The following is a 21,048-nucleotide window of genomic DNA, read 5'->3' as shown; positions in this document are numbered from 1 at the left end:
CGAATGTCCTGCAGCCGCTCCGAGACATCCTTGACCCTTGCACCAGGGAGGCAACATACCATCCTGGAGTCTCGATTGCGTCCACAGAACCGCCTGTCTATTCCCCTTACGATCGAGTCCCCTATCACTATAGCCCTGCCATTTTCTTCCTGCCCTGCTGTGCAGCAGAGCCAGCCACGGTGCCATGAACCTGGCTGCTGCTGCCTTCCCCTGGCGAGCCATCTTCCTCAACAGTATCCAAAGCGGTATATCTGTTTTGCAGGGAGATGACCGCAGGGGACACCTGCACTGCCTTCCTACTCTTGCTCTTTCTTTTGGTCACCCATTTTCTATCTCCCTCCGTAACCTTCACCTGCGGTGTGACCAACTCGCTAAACGTGCTATCCACGACCTCCTCAGCATCGCGGATGCTCCAAAGTGAGTCCATCTGCAGCTCCAGAGCCGTCAAGCGGTCTAACAAGAGCTGCAACTGAACACACTTCCTGCACGTGAAGGAGCCAGGGACAGTGGACGTGTCCCTGAGCTCCCACATCGCACACGAGGAGCATGACACGGGTCTGGGATCTGCTGCCATGTCTTAAACCCTTGGTAAACTTAAACAACTAGAATTTCAAAATAAAAATAAAAATAAATAAATTAGACAATGAAAAGAAAAAGAGAGACTACTTACCAGTCACTTACCAGGGTTAAAAAGCACCTCCTCACACTCTGCACCGAATTACCTCACTGCACCAAATTACCAAGTTTCAATCTCCCACTCTGTATGAGTCTCACTCCGGATGAGTCTCCTGGAAAAGTGGTCGCCTCATCTTTGCCAGAATTCTGATGTGAATTGAATGTACACTTTAATAATAATTTTTAAAAAAATTCTTCTCCAGAGCAATGTTAAGGTAATTTTATTTCTAAATTAACACTGGGACAAGTGTAGGTATTGACTTGCAGTGAAACCCACTTCACGTGAAAGTATTAAATATAAACCTATTTGGATATGAGGTCCTTGTCACAGAATATCGTCAATTCTATTTTCTGCATCAATTTTTGGGCATGCAGCCTTTCTATCTTGTGGATTTGATTTCCTCTTTTAGGGTCATGTTGTTTAATCTCAGCTCAACATTTAGTTACAACTAAAGTGCCACATTTTCCATGCATATTGTGTCAGTGTTGAGCTATCTAAACAGGTTCTTAACTTTTTGGTATCATTACAAAATCATTTTTTTCCTCAGTAGTTTAAGATCAGTGATGTTCAGCAACTTGGATAAGGGTGAAAGTCTAGACAGCAACTTGGAAGGAGAAGGGTGACAATCTAGAGGAGGAGGAAGAGAAAAATATTCAGATTTGTCATGTTTAATTCAATTTTAATATACATTCTGGAAGATTAACTTTACATTCTTTTTAACTAGACTGTGGACATCCATAAAGAAAAAGTGGCTCGTCGGGAGATAGGTATTCTGACTACCAACAAGAACACCTCAAGAACTCACAAAATCATAGCACCAGCCAGTGTTGAGAGACCAGTCAGATACATTCGGAAGCCAATAGATTACACCGTGTTGGATGATGTTGGTCATGGAGTGAAGGTAACGTTTCCAAATGAAGTCATGATCAGATTTGTAACCGTATTAAAATCTCAGGTTCTCATGGCCTTGCACTGGTGAGTCTGGTGCAACCTTGGGAGTGATATGTAAAGTGTATGTTGAATTGGGAGGTCTGTTCTATTAAAGTAAGTTTATATGATCTATGTTTTGCCATTCATTCTTAAAAAGATTTACTGGTAGGCTATGCTTGCAATCATTAAACAATATTTAAGATACTTCATCCTCCAGAATTGGGGTTTCCTTGTTATGCAGGAATTCTAAAGAATGCAGAAACCGGGTAACATTAGCTTCTTGATTTATCCTGACGTTATTCTGGAAGTGCGCGGTTAATTCCAGCCTCACAGGCCCCGAGTTGCAAAATAAGTGAATTAACCAATAATTCCTATATAGTTTTTGAGATCTTTGACCAGTGACTGCACAGGCACCGGATTTGTAAGTGAAACACACAAAAAACTGTTTACATGTCTTTTATCTATTGTTGTTACAAATAATGAGTATCATAGAATATCGGCCAGCTAATGAATCATCATCTCCCCCCCCCCCCCGGGACCCCCTTTGATTGGCACAGTGGTTAGCACTGCTACCTCGCAGTGCCAGGGACCTGGGTTCAATTCTGGCGTTTGCCCTTTTCCCCGTATGTATATAGGTTTCCCCCGGTGCCCCCTCGCAATCCAAAGATGTGAGAGTTAGGTCGATTGGCCATGCTAAATTAGCCCTTGCTGTCCAAAAGGTTAGGTGGGGGTACGGGGATAGGTTGGGGACAGTGGGCCACGGTCGGACGCTCTTTTGTAGGATTGGTGCAGACTTGATGGGTCAAATGGCCTCCTCCTGCTCTGTAGGAATTCTGATTCTTTAAAATTTTTTTTTAAAGAATATCCAATTGATTTTTTCCAATTAAGGGGCAATTTAACGTGGCCAATCCACCTAACCTGCACATCTTTGGGTTGTGGGGGTGAAACCATGCAGACACGGGGAGAATGTGCAAACTCCACACAGGGCCGGGATTCGAACCCAGGTCCTCGGCGCCGTAGGCAGCAATGCTAACCACTGTGCCACCGTGCCGCCCGGAATTCTGATTCTTATCTTCCCACCCTCTACCCAAACACACACAAGGGAAAGGGATTAAAATGGAAGAAAGAGATGAGTGTTCTTGGCGCTTTCTGGCTATCTTCCCAGGACACTGTTGAAACCACCTGTTGGTTTGGATCTTCCGGCTGTAACATTCAGGTCGGACTCTTCAGGCTGAGGGATCCCCTCTCGGCAGTCACCTAACAAAGACCTTCACACGGAAGATGCGTTTCAGGTCTGTTCAATTTCTCATTTGTTTCCCACTCCAGTAGACTGACCAACAGATTGTCTCCAATAAATAGAATATCAGAGACACAGCTTCCACAAGGCCTTTGTGATCTAGTAACCTTACTGGGAGAGGAATCCGGAAAGTTCCCCTCCCCTCCAGCTCTCGTCTTCACACTCTGTTGGCTACACTCACCAGTTGGCTAAAGAGAAGACACTGGCTGCTCTGTTTACCTGGACTGAGCCCCAGACAAGGTATTCGAGTTCCACCCTTTCTGAGAGAGCATTTAAAAGACTTGCGTTCAGCTCGAGTTCAAATCCAAACTGAAAGCAAAAATACCCAGTCTCACAAGGTAAGGGGCATTAATCAACATCGAGGATGTATTAAGGCCCGGGAATTTGAAGTAACTGGTTGACTGCCAGCCAAGTCCATCAACATGAATCATCGTTGAACCAAACCAAGCAGCCCACCTCATCGGGCACTTCCTGCTGGGGTGTCTCGTTTGTTTTAAAAAATTTACTGTGCAGTCCATCTAAAAGACGCAAGTCCCAGACACTGTCCAGGCACCCAAGTTAAAAAAGCAAAGAATAATAGGAATACACAAGGGAGGCCAAATTTAAACAGGAGCATCCTTGCAACATGCAGGATAATATGCTGCAGCTGTCGGATAGCACGTTATTGACAGTGCAAATAAATAGAATCACCAAGGTATTAGTAAATCAACTGTGCAATTATTGAAAAGAAGACGTGTATTTTGATGGTACATTTCATGATGTCTCAAAGTGCTTGTGCTTTTGAAGTGTAATTGCTGTTGTAATGCGGAAGACCCAAAAGCCATGTAAATTATAAAATTATGTACAATGCAGAGTTCTTGTCCATTGCATGGAGCCCATTTGACAAATTAGACTGACTTGAAGCTAAACAGCTAGGACAGTGCTTCCATGACAAAAGTATACCATCTGTATTGAGCTATTAACCATCCTCCATTCAAGCATTCCCATTAAACCGTGTATTAGATGTAACTAATTTACCTTCTGCCAGTCTGCACCTCTATAATGTATCGAAGATTGCCCAGTCAAATGAAAATGTAAATCTAATTAGTTTGAGTAGATGGAGCAGCATCGACAAGCATAGCCAGTTGATTCTCATTGGGAATATGGATGAATTGGACCAGTTAATGTATTTAATCATCCTGACAACCAAAATAACTGTTGAAATTTATAGATTATTGAAGTCAATTTTTGATCACAATATATGAGAACACTTCAACATTTCCCATTTTTAACTGTGGCCGTTGCAGTGAAAGACAGTGTGATTTTAATTATTATTTTGCAAATGACATCTCGCAGCTTTACAAGTCAAACTCTAGGTTGGACAGCTAAATCACAGCACTGTGTTGTCTGGTTGAATTCTGTAGCAAGTTTTCATAGGCCACATCATTCACATTATGGTGAACAGTCTGACCTGGGAGACCCGCTGTTTTAAGTTCTCCTACATCAGACTCCTATTTATTAACTACAGCTCTGCCTTCAACAACATAATCCCAGCCAAGCTCATATCAAAGCTCCAAAACCTCGGACTTAGCTCCCCACTATGCAACTGGATCATCGATTTTCTGACCAACAGACCACAATCAGTAAGAATGAACAACACCACCTCCTCCACAATAGTCCTCAATACCGGGGCCCCGCAAGGCTGCCTACTTAGCCTCCTACTCTACTCCCTGTACACATACGACTGCGTGGTAACGTTTGGTTCCAACTCCATCTGCAAGTTTGCTGATGATATGACCATAGTGGGCTGGATCTCGAATAACGAGTCAGAATACAGAAGGGAGATAGAGAACCCAGTGGAGTGGTGCAGCGACACCAATCTCTCCCTCAATGCCAGCTGAACTAAAGAGCTGGTCATTGACTTCAGGAAGCAAAGTACTGTACACATCCCTGTCAGCATCAACGGGGCTGAGGTGGAGATGGTCAGCAGTTTCAAATTCCTAGGGGTGCACATCTCCAAAAATCTGTCCTGGTCCACCCATGTCGATGCTACCACCAAGAAAGCACAACAGCGTCTATACTTCCTCAGGAAACAGGAAATTTGGCATGTCCACATTAACCCTTACCAACATTTACAGATGCACCATAGAAAGCATCCTATCTGGCTGCATCAAAACCTGGTATGGCAATTGCTCGGCCCAAGACCGCAAGAAGCTTCAGAGAGTCGTGAACACTGCACAGTCCCATCACACGAACCTGCCTCCCATCCATTGACTCCATCTACACCTCCAGCTGTCTGGGGAAAGTGGGCAGCATAATGGAAGACCTCTCCCACCCGGCTTACTCACTCTTCCAACTTCTTCCATCGGGCAGGAGATACAGAAGTCTGAGAACACGCACGACCAGACTCTCAAACAGCTTCTTCCCCGCTGTTACCAGACTCCTAAATGACCCACTTATGGACTGACCTCATTAACACTACACCCTGTATTCTTCATCCGATGCCGGTGCTTTCATAGTTACGTTGTGTACCTTGTGTTGCCCTATTATGTATTTTCTTTTTATTCCCTTTTCTTTCCATGTACTTAATGATACTTTTCGCTGTACCTCGGTACACGTGACAAGCAAATCCAATCCAAGCTCTATTTTGTGAGGAGGTGTCATTTCCTTGCAGGGGAAGTATGAATCCTTTGTATAGACCACAGATTTAGAGGGAGGCTGAACTTGTGGAGACTATTGTAGGATACACTCCGATCAGCCATGATATTGAATGGCCGAGTGGATTTACCGTGCAGAGGGAGGCCATTCGGCCAATCGAGTCTGCTCTTTCAGAAAGAGGACCCTACCTAGGCCCACTTCTCCCATTCTATCCCTGTAACCCCACCTAACCTGCATGTTGTATAAGTATGAGACAGGAGTGGGCTGTCCAGCCCCTCGAGCCTGCTCTGCCATTCAATAAGTTCATAGATGGTCTGATTGTGGCTTCAACTCCACATTCTGCCTACCCCCTTAACCTTTAATTCCCTTTTTAATCAAGAATCTATCTACCACTGGCTTAAAATTGCTCAATGACCCACCACTCTCCAAGAAAGAGTTACAAAGATTCATGACCCTCTAAGAGAAAGTACTTCTTCTGGTCTCCATCTTAAATGGGAGACCTCTTATTTGTATACTGTCTAACTATGTCCCCTAGTTCTAGTTTCTCCCACAAGGGGAAAACATCCTTTCAGCATCCACCCTGCCAAGTCCCCTCAGGATTTTATATGGTTTCTGTTACGATCCCCGACAGGGACAGCTGTATAGCATCCAATTCCCCTCCTACATACCTGAGTATGAGCTACTCGGGGACTGAGCTCCCTCCTAATTGGAGGAGCTCCCCACAGAATATAAACCCCGACCTGGAATAAAGTGAGTTGTACCCTGTCAGCCTGGCCTCTCATGGAGTCTTTGCCTCAGTCTACAACAGTTTCAATAAGATTACTTCTCATTCTTCTAAATTCCAATAAGTACAGACCAGCCTGTCCGACTATCCTCATATGGTGACCCCCAATCCCAGCTGAACTATAATGCACTTCTTTCTAATCTTAAATAAGGCGATCAAAACTATACCTTCTGCACAGTACACCAGATGTAGTCTCAATATTATATTTTGTTGCAGTAATGTTATTTAAAGCCCTGGTTTAAAATACAAAAGGCAGAATGTCTGCTAAACCTATGACTGTGTCTTAAAGTGAGTTAATTATTTGTTTTGACTATTTACAGGTTTACAAATAGATGGCTAATGGAACATTCATAGAATTGTAGAATTTACAATGCAGAAGGAGGCCATTCAGCCCATTGAGTCTGTACTGACCCTTGGAATGAGCACCCTGCTTAAGCCCACACCGCCACCCTATTCCCAGTAACCCCACCTAACCTTTTTGGACACTAAGGGCAATTTACCATGACCAATCCACCTAACCTGCACATCTTTGGACTGTGGGAGGAAATCGGAGTGCTCGTTGTTTTGATTTTGGAGGCTCTCTGTAGTGTAGATAATTTGAGGTGCTTAGTCCTGTATAAACAGGTCATGGGACAGCTTAGTGGGAGGAGATTGAAGAATAACCCGTGATAGAATCAAAGAATCCCGACAGTGCAGAAGGAGGTCATTCGTCCCCTCGAGTCTACACCAAACCTTTGAAAGAGTGCTCTACCCATGTCCACTCACCCATCCACCCTGCCGTAGCCCTGTAACCCCATAATCAAACCTGCACTTTCCAGGACACTAAGGGCAAATTATCTTGGCCAATCCACCTAACCTGCACATCGTTGGACTGTAGGAAGAAACCAGGGCATCCGGAAGGAACCCATGCAGACACTGGGTAAACATAGAAACTCCACAGTAACTCGAGGGTGGAATTGAGCCCGGGTCCTTGGAGCTGAGGCAGCAGTGCTAACCGCTGCCCTGACATAATTAATGTGGAGCCAGGTCTGTCTGCAGTTTGTTGGCTCCTGGAAGTTTCTCTCCAGATCTTTATATAAAAAGCAAGTAAATCTGATTGCTAACTTTGTTTTTTTTTGAACAATATTGGTTTGCTTAATTAGAATATACATTGCAGATGTCGGGAGTAAGTTAAGATTTTTCCTTTTTAAAATTTTCTTTTCCAATTGAGGGGCAATTTAGCATGTCCAATCTATCCACCCGACGCATATTTTGGGTTGTGGGGATGAGACCCACGCAGACAAGGGGAGAAATGTTTTTCCTATTATTAAGAACTATTGGAACTGTTAACTGTAAAGTTGTTACTTTGTTGCTAATATGATCTGGAAAACTAAGAAAAGGATACTTAACTCCAGGAGTGACAGCATTGACCAATAGGTATCTGTTATGTTAAAACAAACTTTAATTTAAACACAGAATCAGTCTTGACTGCAGCAAAATATTCCGACTTTGTTCAATTCACCTTGCAGTAAACAACAGCATTCCATTTTCCTTCTTAAGCACTTGCTGTGCCTGCACTCTAACTTTGTAATTTATGTATGAGAACATCCAGATTCCTCAGTGCCACAGGACTTGCAATTTCCCCATTTGAAAATTATGCTGCAAAGAACAATACAGAACAGGCCCTTTAGTCCTCCAAGCCTGCGCTGACCATGGTTCCTGCCTAAACTAAAACTGTCTGCACTTACGGAATCCGTATCCTTCCATTCTCACCCTTTTCATGCATTTGTCTAGAGGTCCCTTAAAATGCCGCTATCGTACTTTATCTAACCCCTCCTCATAGCTAATGCCCTCCATACCAGGAAACATCCTCATAAACCGCTTCTGTACCCTCTCCAAAGCATCCACATCATTCTGGTAGTGTGGCAATCAGAATTGTACACAATATTCCAAATGAGGCCGAGCCAAGGTCCTGTACAGCTGCAAAAGGATTTGCCAATTTTTATATTCAATTCCCCAATCAATGAAGGCCAGCATACCGTATGCCTTCTTGACCACCGTATCCATATGCATTGCTACTTTCAGTGATTGTTGGACATGCACGGCCAGATCTCTCTGCCTACCAGTACTCGCAAGAGTTCTATCATTTATTGTGTAATTCCTACATGCAATGGACCTTCCAAAGTGCATTACGTCACACATGTCCGGATTATACTCCATCTGCCATTTCTCCGCCCAAGACTCCAACCAGTTTGTATCCTCTGATAATCCTCTTCACTCTCTGCAACGCCACCAATTTTTTGTCATCTGCTAACTTACTGATCAGACCTGCTACATTTTCTTCCAAATCATTTATATATACACCATGAACAACAAAGGCCCCAGAATTGATCCCTGTGGAATGCCACTAATCACAGCCTTCCATTTGGAAAAGCACCTTTTCTACTGCTACCCTCTGTCCTCTGTGCCCAAGCCAGTTCTGTATCCAACTTGCCAGCTCTCTTCTGATCCCATGTGACTTTACTTTTTGTACCAGTCTACCATGAGGGACTTGTCAAAGGCTTTAATGAAGTTCATGTATACAGCATCTACTGCCTTGCCTTCATCTATCATATTTGTCACTTCCTCGAAAAACTCGATCAAACTTGCGAGGCACAACCTCCCCTTCACAAACCCACGCTGTCCATCACTAATAAGTCCATTTGTTTCAAAATGTGAGTAAATCCTATCTTTAAGAGACTTTTCCAATAATTTCCCGACCACTGACCGAAGGCTCATTGGCCTATAATTTAGAGTATCCCTGCTGCCCTTCTTAAACAATGGAACAACATTGGCTACTCTCCAGTCCTCTGGAACTTCACCTGTAGCCAATGAGGATACAAATATTACTGTCAAGGCCCCAACAATTCCTCCTGCTCTTCTCCTCTCTCTCTTCCCCCCCCCCCCCCCTTGAATGGACCACCCCTTTCTCTGGCTACCCCCTTGCTCTTTCCAGATGTATAAAACACCATAGGATTTTCCTTAATCCTGTTTGCCAATGACATTTCATGACCCCTTTTAGCCTTCCCACTTGCTTTATATTCTTCAAGGGCTTCATCTCTACTAAGCTTTTTAGACCTTAGGAATACTTGCTTTTTCTTTTTTGACCAGGTTCATAATATCCCTCGTTATCCAGGGTTCCCTATACTTGCCACCTTATCTTTCGTCCTCAGAGGTACATGCCGGTCCTGAATTCTAACAAATTGACATTTGAAATCCTCCCACATGCCGGATGTTGATTTTCATTCAAACAGCCTCACCCAGTCAACACTCTCCAGATTTCTGCCTAATGCTGTTGTAATTAGCCTTCCCCCAGTCTAACACCTTCACCTGAGGACCACTCTTACAGAATTATGATCACTGTTCCTGAAATGATCTCCAACTGAAACTTCGATCACCTGGCCAGGCTCCTTTCCTAGCACCAGGTCGAATATGGCCCCTTCCCAAGTTGGGCGATTTACATATTGTTTTAAGAAACCCTCCTGGACACACCTTACAAAATCTGCTCCATTCATGCCTCTAGCAGTAAGTGTGCCCCAGTCAATTTTGGGAAAGTTAAAATCACCCACCCCAACAACCCTATTGTTTATGTATCTTTCCAAGATCGGTCTGCATATCTGCTGCTCAATCTCCCACTGCCTTTTAAGGAGGCCTGTAGTAAATCACCAACATTGTGACAGCACTCTTCCTATTCCTGATTACCTCAGGAATTGCCTCGCTGCCTGAACCATCCAAGGTTTCCTCCCTCAGCACAGCTGTATTGGATTGGATTGGATTGGATTTGTTTATTGTCACGTGTACCGAGGTACAGTGAAAAGTATTTTTCTGCAAGCAGCTCAACAGATCATTCAGTACATGGGAAGAAAAGGGAATTGAACAGAATTCAAGAAAATACATGAGAATACATAATAGGGCAACACAAGATATACAATGTAACTACATAAGCATTGGCATCGGATGAAGCAGACAGGGTGTAGTGTTAATGAGGACAGTCCATAAAAGGGTCATTTAGGAGTCTGGTGACAGTGGGGAAGAAGCTGTTTTTGAGTCTGTTCGTCCGTGTTCTCAGACTTCTGAATCTCCTGCCCGATGGAAGAAGTTGGAAAAGTGAGTAAGCCGGGTGGGAGGGATCCTTGATTATGCTGCCTGCTTTCCCCCGGCAGCGGGAGGTGTAGATGGAATCAATGGATGGGAGGCAGGTTCGTGTGATGGACTGGGTGGTATTCACGACTCTCTGAAGTTCCTTGCGGTCCTGGGCCGAGCAGTTGCCATACCAGGCTGTGATGCAGCCCGAGAGGATGCTCTCTATAGTGCATCTGTAAAAGTTGGTAAGGGTTAATGTGGACATGCCAAATTTCCTTAGTTTCCTGAGGAAGTAAAGACGCTGTTGTGCTTTCTTGGTGATAGCGTCGACATGAGTGGACCAGGATAGATTTTTGGTGATGTGCACCCCTAGGAATTTGAAACTGCTCACCATCTCTACCTCGGCTCCGTTGATGCTGACAGGGGTGTGTACAGTACTATGCTTCCTGAAGTCGATGACCAGCTCTTTAGTTTTGCTGGCATTAAGGGAGAGATTGTTGTCATTGCACCACTCCACTAAGTTCTCTATCTCCCTCCTGTATTCAGACTCGTCGTTGTTCGAGATCCGGCCCACTATGGTCGTATCGTCAGCAAACTTGTAGATGGAGTTGGAACCAAGTTTTGCCATGCAGTCGTGTGTGTACAGGGAGTAGAGTAGGGGGCTAAGTACGCAGCCTTGCGGGGCACCGGTGTTGAGGACTATTGTGGAGGAGGTGTTGGTGTTCATTCTTACTGACTGTGGTCTGTTGGTCAGAAAGTCAAGGATCCAGTTGCAGAGTGGAGAGCCAAGTCCTAGGTTTTGGAGCTTTGATATAAGCTTTGATATGAGCTTGGCTCATATGTAATATTCTCCTTAACCAATAATGCAACTCCCCATCTCTTTTGCATCCCCTCTCTATCCTGCCTGAAGCAAGTTTAGTTGCCAATTCTCTCTTTTTTTTTCAACCAAGTTTCTGTAATAGCAACAACATAATTCCACTTACGAATCTAAGCTCCAAGTTCATCTGTTTTACCTGAAATATTCCTCACATTGAAACTAGTGCACTTCAGCCCACCAGCCCGGCTGCGTTGACCAGCCACTCCCTGCCTGCTCTTCCTCTTAATCTTACTGACCGTAGTCTGCAGCTCTCCCTCAGTTCTTTCTCCTGCTGACCTGCTCTGGTTCCCACCCCCCTGCCACACTAAGTTCAATCTGTTTCTCTGCCTTCCACTTTTCTCCTTATTAGCTTTAGTTTCTGTCACCTCTTTACTACCCTCTGACTTCCTGCATTGGTTCCCACCCCCCTGCCACATTAGTTTAACCTCTTCCCAACAGCGCCAGCAAACAACTCCCCTAGAACATTGGTTTCTGTTCTTCCTGTCAAAGTGAACAAGTTCACAGTTCCCACTTTATATTCTATCTGGCAAATTTTTGCCTGTCTACTTGACCCGTGTCCCTTTACAGACTCCTTATTTCCTCTTCAGTTTGCTTTCCTGTTATTTTTTTGTGTCATCAACAAATTTAGCAACCATACATTTGGTCCTTTCATCCAAGTCATTGATGTAAATTGTAGAAGACCCAGTACTGATTCCTGTTGCACTGTACTTGTTCACAATCTTGCCAACCCAACAATTTGTTCCCATACACCATCAGCTCTTTCTTTGATGAGTAATCTTTGATGTGGCACCTTGTTAAATGATTTCTGGAAATCTGCTAACTACACATCTGCTGGTTCTCCTTTATCAACGTTGCTCATGACTTCCATAACAACTCCAATAAATTAGATCAGCACTATTTCCATTTCAGAAAGCCATATAGACTGTCAGACTGCATTCTGAGCATAGAACATAGAACAGTACAGCACAGAACAGGCCCTTCGGCCCTCGATGTTGTGCCGAGCAATGATCACCCTACTTAAACCCACGTAACCAGTATACCCATAACCCAACAATCCCCCCATTAACCTTGCACTACGGGCAATTTAGCATGGCCAATCCACCTAACCCGCACATCTTTGGACTGTGGGAGGAAACCGGAGCACCCGGAGGAAACCCACGCACACACGGGGAGGACGTGCAGACTCCACACAGACAGTGACCCAGCCGGGAATCGAACCTGGGACCCTGGAGCTGTGAAGCATTGATGCTAACCACCATGCTACCGTGAGGCCCCTAATGCTACCGTGAGGCCCATTACCGTGAGAACATTAATTGCATGTTCAACAATTAATTGGAACTTGAGCTCACAGGCGTCTGGCTGAATGTGACGTGATGACATTTGTTAGGAGTTATCTCACTGACCATCTTAAATTATCCCTTCACCCCTCGTGACTTATTTTTAAAAAACAGATTGTATATGTATCCCCTTCAATTTTCAGCATTTACTGACAAATCGAGGGTATATGAATAATAACAGTTTAGGTGACCATAATATCAGAATTATGAAACTTCATACAGGAGTAATTATACCCAAGGAGGGGAAGGAGGTAACAAAAGTTGACCACTGACCACAGAAATCATACCGTTGCTGTTTTCATGTTCCATTATATTCAGATCTATTACTCAGGCTGAAAACTACATATTTATCAAATGGCAATGGGGATAGCAATACATTTGATTCCACAAGTTAAACTTTTGAAATGTATCCAAGCAGAGCAGTTCTGATGTATTGGGGCAGAACTTATTTTTGCCTTTTGTTTGAAACTGACCTATTCCTCTCGTGATGGACGAGTGATAAAGCGACAGCCCTAACTTTTGGACCTTGTCACCAGAGGTACAGCAAATGAAAACTGAGTTGTGGAAAAACTGGACATTTTGTAAGCTGCTGTGCATCAATTATGTTAAATAAGTAAAATAACTTACCAGGGTGCTGCATTGGCATGGTGCTGCGTCGGACGAGTAATCAGCTTTGCATACCAGTCTTTTTCTGCATTCTGATTGGTCCAAGTGACCCTTGACCCCACTTGAGGGGATTGGGGGGGGCTGTTCCAGGATGTTGCCCCTGTGACAGTGAAGGATTGACTTCAATTCTATTTCATTCGAATTGTTTTATCCCACTGGCTCTGTTCCATCACTAGACTGTTATTTTATGCTTTGCTTGTTTGCTGTTAAAATGTAACTTGCAAAGACCTGGCACCACCTTTGATGTCATTATTAAAATAGCCTTTCACCAGCTAATTTTGTTCAGCTACAAAATAGAACTATCTTCAACTGCTAATTTTAAGAGTAAATTACATAAACGTTCACTGAAGTTGGTTTTGATGTGATTCAACTGAAGCTTGAACAATTGAGTTTAATTGGACTTGCATGATTCTTTAACTCATTTCCTGATGTGACATTTGACATCATCCAGTATGTAATTGCAGAAAGGAATGGCGAGATTCAATCGGACTCTGCTTCTGATTGCAATTCGACAGTTTAACAACATTGACATACCAATGAATGGCAAGAACTTGGATCAGGAATCTGTTTGCAGAGATGTGCTGCACTCATTCTGTTGATTCTGTTGCACTCATTCTTTTGATATAGAATGTAGAATGGTGCATATGGAGAACCCTTAGTGTATACTTGTTAATTGTGGGATACTGAGTTAAATCTGATTTCTGTTAACTTGGGTATTTTGACAGCATGGGTGGCATGGTAGCACAGTGGTTAGCACTGTTGCTTCACAACAGCAGGGCTATGGGTTGGATTCCTGGCTTGGGTCACACTCTGTGTGGAGTCAGCACGTTCTCCCCCTGTCTGGGTGGGTTTCCTCCGGATGCTCCAGTTTCCTCCCACAAGTCCCGAAAGATGTGCTTGTTAGATGAATTGGGCATTCTGAATTCTCCCACAGTATACCAGAACAGGCGCCGCAGTGTGGTAACTAGGGAATTTTAGCAGTAACTTCATTGCAGTGTTAATGTAAGCCTATTTGTGATACTAATAAAGATTATTATGATTAATTCAGTGCAGTGGATCTCATTCATTCTTCAGAATGGAGATTTCCTGTTGGGTAAAGGAGTTTGGCTGCTAATGGCAGTTCCAATGGCATTCGTATGCTTTCAGTTCTTCCGAGAAGTCTGTCATGTAAATCACATTCTATTTTTCAAATCATATTTGTGTTCTTGCTGAAAGGCTTGAAATAATATAATGCAAGCAGAGAACACATTAAAAGGAACAAGAGAGCAGCTGCAACAACTGGGACACGATTGGACAGGATAGCAGTGGAAGGGAGCGAGCAGGTTTCCTTGCAGAAATACAATGCAGGTTCTGGTACTTTTCAAACACTTACTTCCTTCTGTGATCCTGTCCTGATTTTGAACTCGAGTGTCCGGTTTCTACCTAATAGGGGATAAATTTATCCTCGCTGCTCTAAAATTGGCAGTATTTATGAGAACGGGAGATTTCATTGTAACCTTGTGAATACTGCAAATTGACAGTTAAATTTTGTGCCAATAAATAGGGACTTCATCATCTATATTCTGGAACTATTTTCACAGTAACGTCATTGCAGTGGTAATCTAAGCCTACTTGTGAGCCTAATAAAGATTATTGTTATTCTATATAGTCATAAAAATTGGAATAGTTTAATTGACCGAGCAGCATGGGCAATCGCTATGTTGTCAGATATTGGGCATATTTCTGGAAATGGCAGCCTTTGTGGCTCCAGTGGGGAACTAGGCAGTGAAATGGACAGCCTTGATAATCTGGTGTTAGACGTACTGAGTAACTTGAATATATTTGTGAGTAATAACTTTGTGTGTCGACACTGATGGTTTTAACATGACTTGAGGCTTTGTTGGATTTGGAAAAGAGCAAAAGGAGCTTCAGGATGTTAATATCTATCTTTTGTCTAGTTGGTTTCATGCAAAGATGAACATCTAATCGGTAATATAAAATCAAATCCTTTCCTATTTTCTGTTAGCTGCTTTTATATTGGCTTCATTTTAAGATCCAGTTTCTCTTAAATTCTACCACTGAGATAAAAGAGTGAGACTTAACAGTATAGATGCTAGATTCCTATAATTGTAATTAGTGCCTTATGGACGGACACTGACAAAACCTTCAGGTTCTCACTCTTCAGTTGGTATGGTATTTTATATTCAGTTCTTCATGGCTGCAACTGTTGCTACTGGCAAATCTATTCCCCCCCCCTCGACACTGTGCCCACGGCTAATTACCGAGTTGAGATTTGAACTTTACGAAAGACTAGTGTGAAAGTTCAACTCTCTGCCATAATAATCTTTATTGTCACAAGTAGGCTTACATTAACACTGCGATGAAGTTACTGTGAAAATCGCCACATGCTGGCGCCTGTTCGTGTACACAGCTAGAATCCAGGATGTCCAAATTATCTAACAGTACATCTTTGGACTGTGGGAGGGAACCGGAGCTCCTGGAGGAAAACCACGCAGACACTGGGATAACGTGCAGTCTCCACAGACAGTGACCCAAGCCAGGAATTGAACCTGGGACCGTGGAGCTGTGAAACAACTGTGCTAACCATTGTGCTACCCTGCCGCCCCTTTATATATTTATGTGCTACTGTATATACAGCACCACTTACTGTGCCCATCCAGCCCAACACTGGCATCTCCACATATTTTTAAAGGCAGAATTTTATTGTTTTGCATGTTATCCTCTGGATTTGGAATTCTGCCATTGTTTTCCAGCACTATACCTTTTCCAGCACTATACCTGTAAATAAAATGGCAGTGGCAAATCTGTTTTTCTAATGTTAGCAGCTGTGTGGGTTTTGGCAAGAATTCAGACTTGTTTTTGTATTGATTTCAAATTTAGCTTTGATTAGGATTTGCTTCAACTGGCTAACTGCTTTTACATTGCTCCAGCCATTGGCAATACACAAGTAAATTTAAAGCCCAAGGGACAGTGGCTCTACACTTCCATCAGCAACCAGACACTCTGCATTAAGTAAACCAGTCCTACTCCTTTACATTGCATTGTTATTGTAGAAGTGTGTCCCTTTTTTAATTTTATGCTCCTTTTAATAACTTGGCTCTGGTGCTAACCAACAACCAAACCTTCCAAGGTAGTTTGTCTGAGTGCCAGTGACTCGAAGTCAAGTCTGCATTATTTTCTCTAGAATTGAGTACTGAGCTCTTAGCCAGCTTGCTTGGTTCGTGATTCACTTTTTCATGTTGACTGGTCAGTAATTCTGCATGTAAAAACTTGTCAACAACAATTCTTTCTTTGCTGGATGAATCTGTCACATTAGTTGAAAAATCTCACTTTTGAAGTATTTTGTCACTGGGTATTTGAGAGGGAATAGAACCATGGGGTTGAAAGCGCCATAAAAAGCTACTGCTGTAACTCATAAAGATAAAACAATGCTGGAACACTCAGCAGGACAATCGGCCTCTGGAGAGAATGGATGTGTTAATATTTCAGGCAGAGAGCCTCGGTCAGAGAACTGACTCCAGGGTGAACCCCTGAAACGTTAACTCCTTTCCACAGATGCTGGTTGACCTGAGTGGTTGCAAAGCAGTTTATTTTTACTAATTAGTGCCATATTTGTGAGAGATGACTCATAAATAGGCTGATGCATATAGGTGTGATTCAAATGCTGTCTGTATCATCAATGATTAATTCAGTAGACATTCGATTAAATATCCTATCACTTCATAGCATTGTGGATAGCACAATTGCTTCACAGCTCCAGGGTCCCAGGTTCGATTCCCGGCTTGGGTCACTGTCTGTGCGGAGTCTGCACATCCTCCCCGTGTGTGCGTGGGTTTCTTCCGGGTGCTCCGGTTTCCTCCCACAGTCCAAAGATGTGCAGGTTAGGTGGATTGGCCATGATAAATAGCCCTTAGTGTCCAAAATTGCCCTTGGTGTTGGGTGGGGTTACTGGGATATGGGGATAGGGCGGAGGTGTTGACCTTGGGTAGGGTGCTCTTTCCAAGAGCCGGTGCAGACTCGATGGGCTGAATGGCCTCCTTCTCTGTAAATTCTATGATAGACACATAATCACTGTTAGGAAGTGCTGACAGCCTGGTAACTGCGTGCTTCAATCTTGCAAAGAATGCATCTGCTTTGTCTTTTTGATTTTGGAGAGGAATATACATGTATGCTAATACAAAGTATATGGCGTAGATTGCACCTCTTAACTCGGTGATCTCTAATTATGCTTCACAGCATTTTAATTGGAACTCCTTTTTTAAATGGCTTTAAATTTGAATCTCACTTGGAAGGCGTGGGTGGGTGTAACCTTACTCATTCAGATTTCTGTGCTTCTGAATCAGAAGGGTACTGCTGCGATGAGGTTTGCTGCAATTCTGTGAAGCCTTACATGGCAGGCTTACTGATTAGTTTGAATTGAAAATAACTCAGTTTAATCCTATTACAGGTCAATTGCAGCTTTTTACTTTGAAGATGCTTTAATTGACCTCCCTTGTTTTCTTTGATAATCGTGAATGGCTGTCAATCATGTCCTAGCAGCTTCTTCATGTTTGCTAAACCAAGAACCCTGGGAGGTTACAGCACAGGGATACTTAGGTACACATGCCAATGAGGCTCATTTTCTCTTCTCTTCCTGCTTGTTCCTCATATCCTTCAGTAAATGAATTTTTTGACCAATTATCTAACTTTATTTTCTTTAGTCTATTAAGTCTGGAGAAAGAAGTGATGAACAAACATTTTATGGCAGCACAGCAAATCAGCGTTTTGCTGTAGATGTTTGCAGTACTGTGCTGTGGGTGATTTCACCAACTTTCTCTTGTTCTAATTTTATTGCTGGGGTATATAACAGTTCCATGGCAACTGCACAAAGCTAAGTCGCCATTACACACCTGTAAATCTTGACTGTGGTTGGTGTTGGATCCCAAAACTGATCTACCCTCAGTTTCATAGCCAATTTGTGTTTATTCAGTCGAGGATCACTGAATAGAAATAAGAATTGGGATCCATCAAACAAATGTTGGCTCACACCAAGCCGTTATCCTCCTCGTCCTAGTATATGGACAGACCTGTGGCCCATCTGCTTCACAGCAAGTAACTGTTTCCTCTCGTACAGTGTCGCTAGCATCAAGTGATGGGGCAGTGCTGGAGTGTAATTGGAATTTAATCTACGATCAATAAGGTCCAGTTGTGCTGGTACAGACTTGTAATTTGTATGCCTAATTGTATAAGCACAAAAACTATCTCCAATACCAAACTGTAGGTTGAATGTCTCAACAGAGTTGGCCAGATGAAAGAAGCTTTAAAGGAGCACTAAAATCCACTTAATCTTGCAATATCCTTCTGCACTGTAAATTCTATGATGATTAACTCCCAAGATCTCGGAAGGCATGATCACAGAAATCAAAATCTGTTAAACTGAGTAGTGCCTGCCTGGTTGGTTCAAATTAATTTGAGTCTATGAGCTGAGATCTGGCTGCCAAACAATAACATGCAAGATGACAACTGTCTCATCAGACATTGTGGTATATTTACATTCCAAATTTGGGCTTTTCTCCCTTCAGTGTGTCAACAGCAACTCCATCTTATTTGTTGATTTCTCCATTGCTATTCTGCATTTGGATTCTGTAAGGCTGCATAAAGCTGATTTGCAAACTGGCATAGAAAACCAACATGAATTCAAGTAGATTTCTTCGAATGAGCCTGCAGAGGAAAGGAGTCACCAAAGAGTAGAACCCCACCTGGGCAGCAGTCATAACCAATATACTATTTGTTTTTGGGGGTAGTTTGTGGATAATTTTGTTTCAAGTGCCAGGCCGTTTAATTTTTGTGCGGCTGCACTGTAACTTCATGGGGACGACTTGTGTGTGGCTTTCACAGAATATTTTGCTTGCTACATGGCTATGTAGCTTAATTCACGATCTTGACAGATGTTCAGGAGAGCAAGATCACAACACAGGCAGATCTAGGGAATAGTTTTATGTGGGCTTCCATCTGTTTTTTTAATAAACAATTTTGTTGAGGTATTTTTGGCAGAAAACAATGACATTGTATAGTACCGTACAAAAGGAAAAGCAAATAACACATAGTGCAAACCACGACTCCATTCGCGCAAAGACCTGCCTAAATCACCCCCTACTCTACACTACCCTCGTTCCCTCCCCCTTCCCCTGCTGACGATTAATTCTCCATGAAGAAGTCAATGAATGGCTGCTGCGAACCCCGATAGTGAACCTCTCAAGGCGAACTTAACCTTTCCTTGACCAAGAAAGCTCGCCATGTCCGATAGCCATACCTCAGTCCTCGGGGGCTTTGAGTCCCTCCATGCCAACAGTATTCATCGCCGGGCTACCAGGGAAGCAAAGGCCAAGACATCGACTTCCTTCTTCAACTGGGCTCCCAGGTCCTCTGACGCCCCAAAGATTGCCACCTCAGGACTCATTACAACCTCGGTTTTCAAAACCCGGGACATGATGTCCGTGAATCCCTGCCAGTACCCCTGAGTCTAGGACACTACATGTGCACGTGATTAGCATCTGGCACACTTGTCCTCCAGCCCGAAAAATGTACTCATCTGGGCCACCGTCATGTGGGCCCGGTGCACGGCCTTAAACTGGATCAGACTGTGTGGGGCACATGTTGCGGTCGTGTTTACTATGCCCAGAGCTTCTGCCCAAATATCGTAGCAGTGGGGAGAGAGAGGGCAGCCCTGTCTTGTCCTGTGGTGTTGTCTGAAGTAACCTGATATCACTCTGTTCGTCCTTACACTAACCTCCAGGGCCTGTTCATCCTTATGCAAAATCGCTTATTGTCACGAGTAGACTTCAATGAAGTTACTGTGAAAAGCGCTTAGTTGCCACATTCCGGTGCCTGTTCGGGGAGGCTGGTACAGGAATTGAACCATGCTGCTGGCCTGCCCTGGTCTGCTTTAAAAGCTAGTGATTTAGCCCAGTGTGCTAAATCAGCCCCAACTAAACCACTAGCCTTTGGGGCCTGGTATAACAGCCTAACCCAGTCAATGAACCCCTCTCCGAACCCAAACCTTTCCAGCACCTCCCACAGATAGTCGCATTCGACCCGGTCGAAAGCCTTTTCCGCATCCATAGCTATCACTATCTCGGCCTCCCTGCTCTCTGGGGGCATCAAGATCACATTAAGCAGCCGCCTTAGATTGGCCGCCAGTTGCCTACCCTTTTACGAACCCAGTTTGGTCTTCCGCCATTACGTCAGGTACTCAGTCCTCAATTCTAGTTGCCAAGATCTTGGCCAGTAGCTTAGCGTCTGCGTTGATCAAAGAGATCGGACTATAAGACCCATAGGCCTCCGGGTCTTTATCTCGTTTCAGAATAAGCAAAATAGTGGTCTGCGACATCATCAGGTAGGACCCCTCCGTCTCTTGCCTCGTTAAAAACCCTGACCAGCACCGGCCCCACTGTCTTGGCAAACTTCTTGTAAAATTCCACCGGATACCCATCCAACCCCGTGGCTTTACCCGACTGCATGACCTTCAGGCCCCCCAGTACCTCTTCGATCCCAACCAGAGCCCCCAGTCCATCTACCAACCCCCTTACACACACTTGGGAAGGTCAGTCTGTCCAGGAATCGTTTCACCCCTTCCGGTCCCGTGGGGGGGGGGGGGGGGGGGGGGGGGGGGGGGGGTGTTCCGAACTGTATGGCGTACTGTAAAAGTCCCTAAACACCTTGTTCAGCCCTGCCGGGTCCCCCTAGATTTCCCTCCCCATCCGC

The 21,048-nt window shown here is 43.9% G+C and overlaps 1 protein-coding gene across 9 annotated transcripts in view; it reads left to right on the top strand.

Annotated features, from left to right (window-relative positions):
• Positions 1 to 21,048, top strand: part of abi1a (abl-interactor 1a) — a 142,733-nt gene that overhangs the window by 88,058 nt on the left and 33,627 nt on the right. For all 9 annotated transcript variants that reach the window (XM_038798174.1, XM_038798172.1, XM_038798168.1 and 6 more), the window contains exon 3: positions 1,401 to 1,577. In XM_038798174.1, coding sequence (XP_038654102.1) covers positions 1,401 to 1,577 — 177 coding nt within the window. The remainder of the gene's footprint in view (positions 1 to 1,400; positions 1,578 to 21,048) is intronic.

Source organism: Scyliorhinus canicula, chromosome 5, assembly GCF_902713615.1.
Source record: "Scyliorhinus canicula chromosome 5, sScyCan1.1, whole genome shotgun sequence".
In the NCBI taxonomy this organism is placed as follows: domain Eukaryota; kingdom Metazoa; phylum Chordata; class Chondrichthyes; order Carcharhiniformes; family Scyliorhinidae; genus Scyliorhinus; species Scyliorhinus canicula.
The sequence above is the reverse complement of the archived record's forward strand: the minus strand, read 5'-3'. Positions and strand labels throughout refer to the sequence as shown.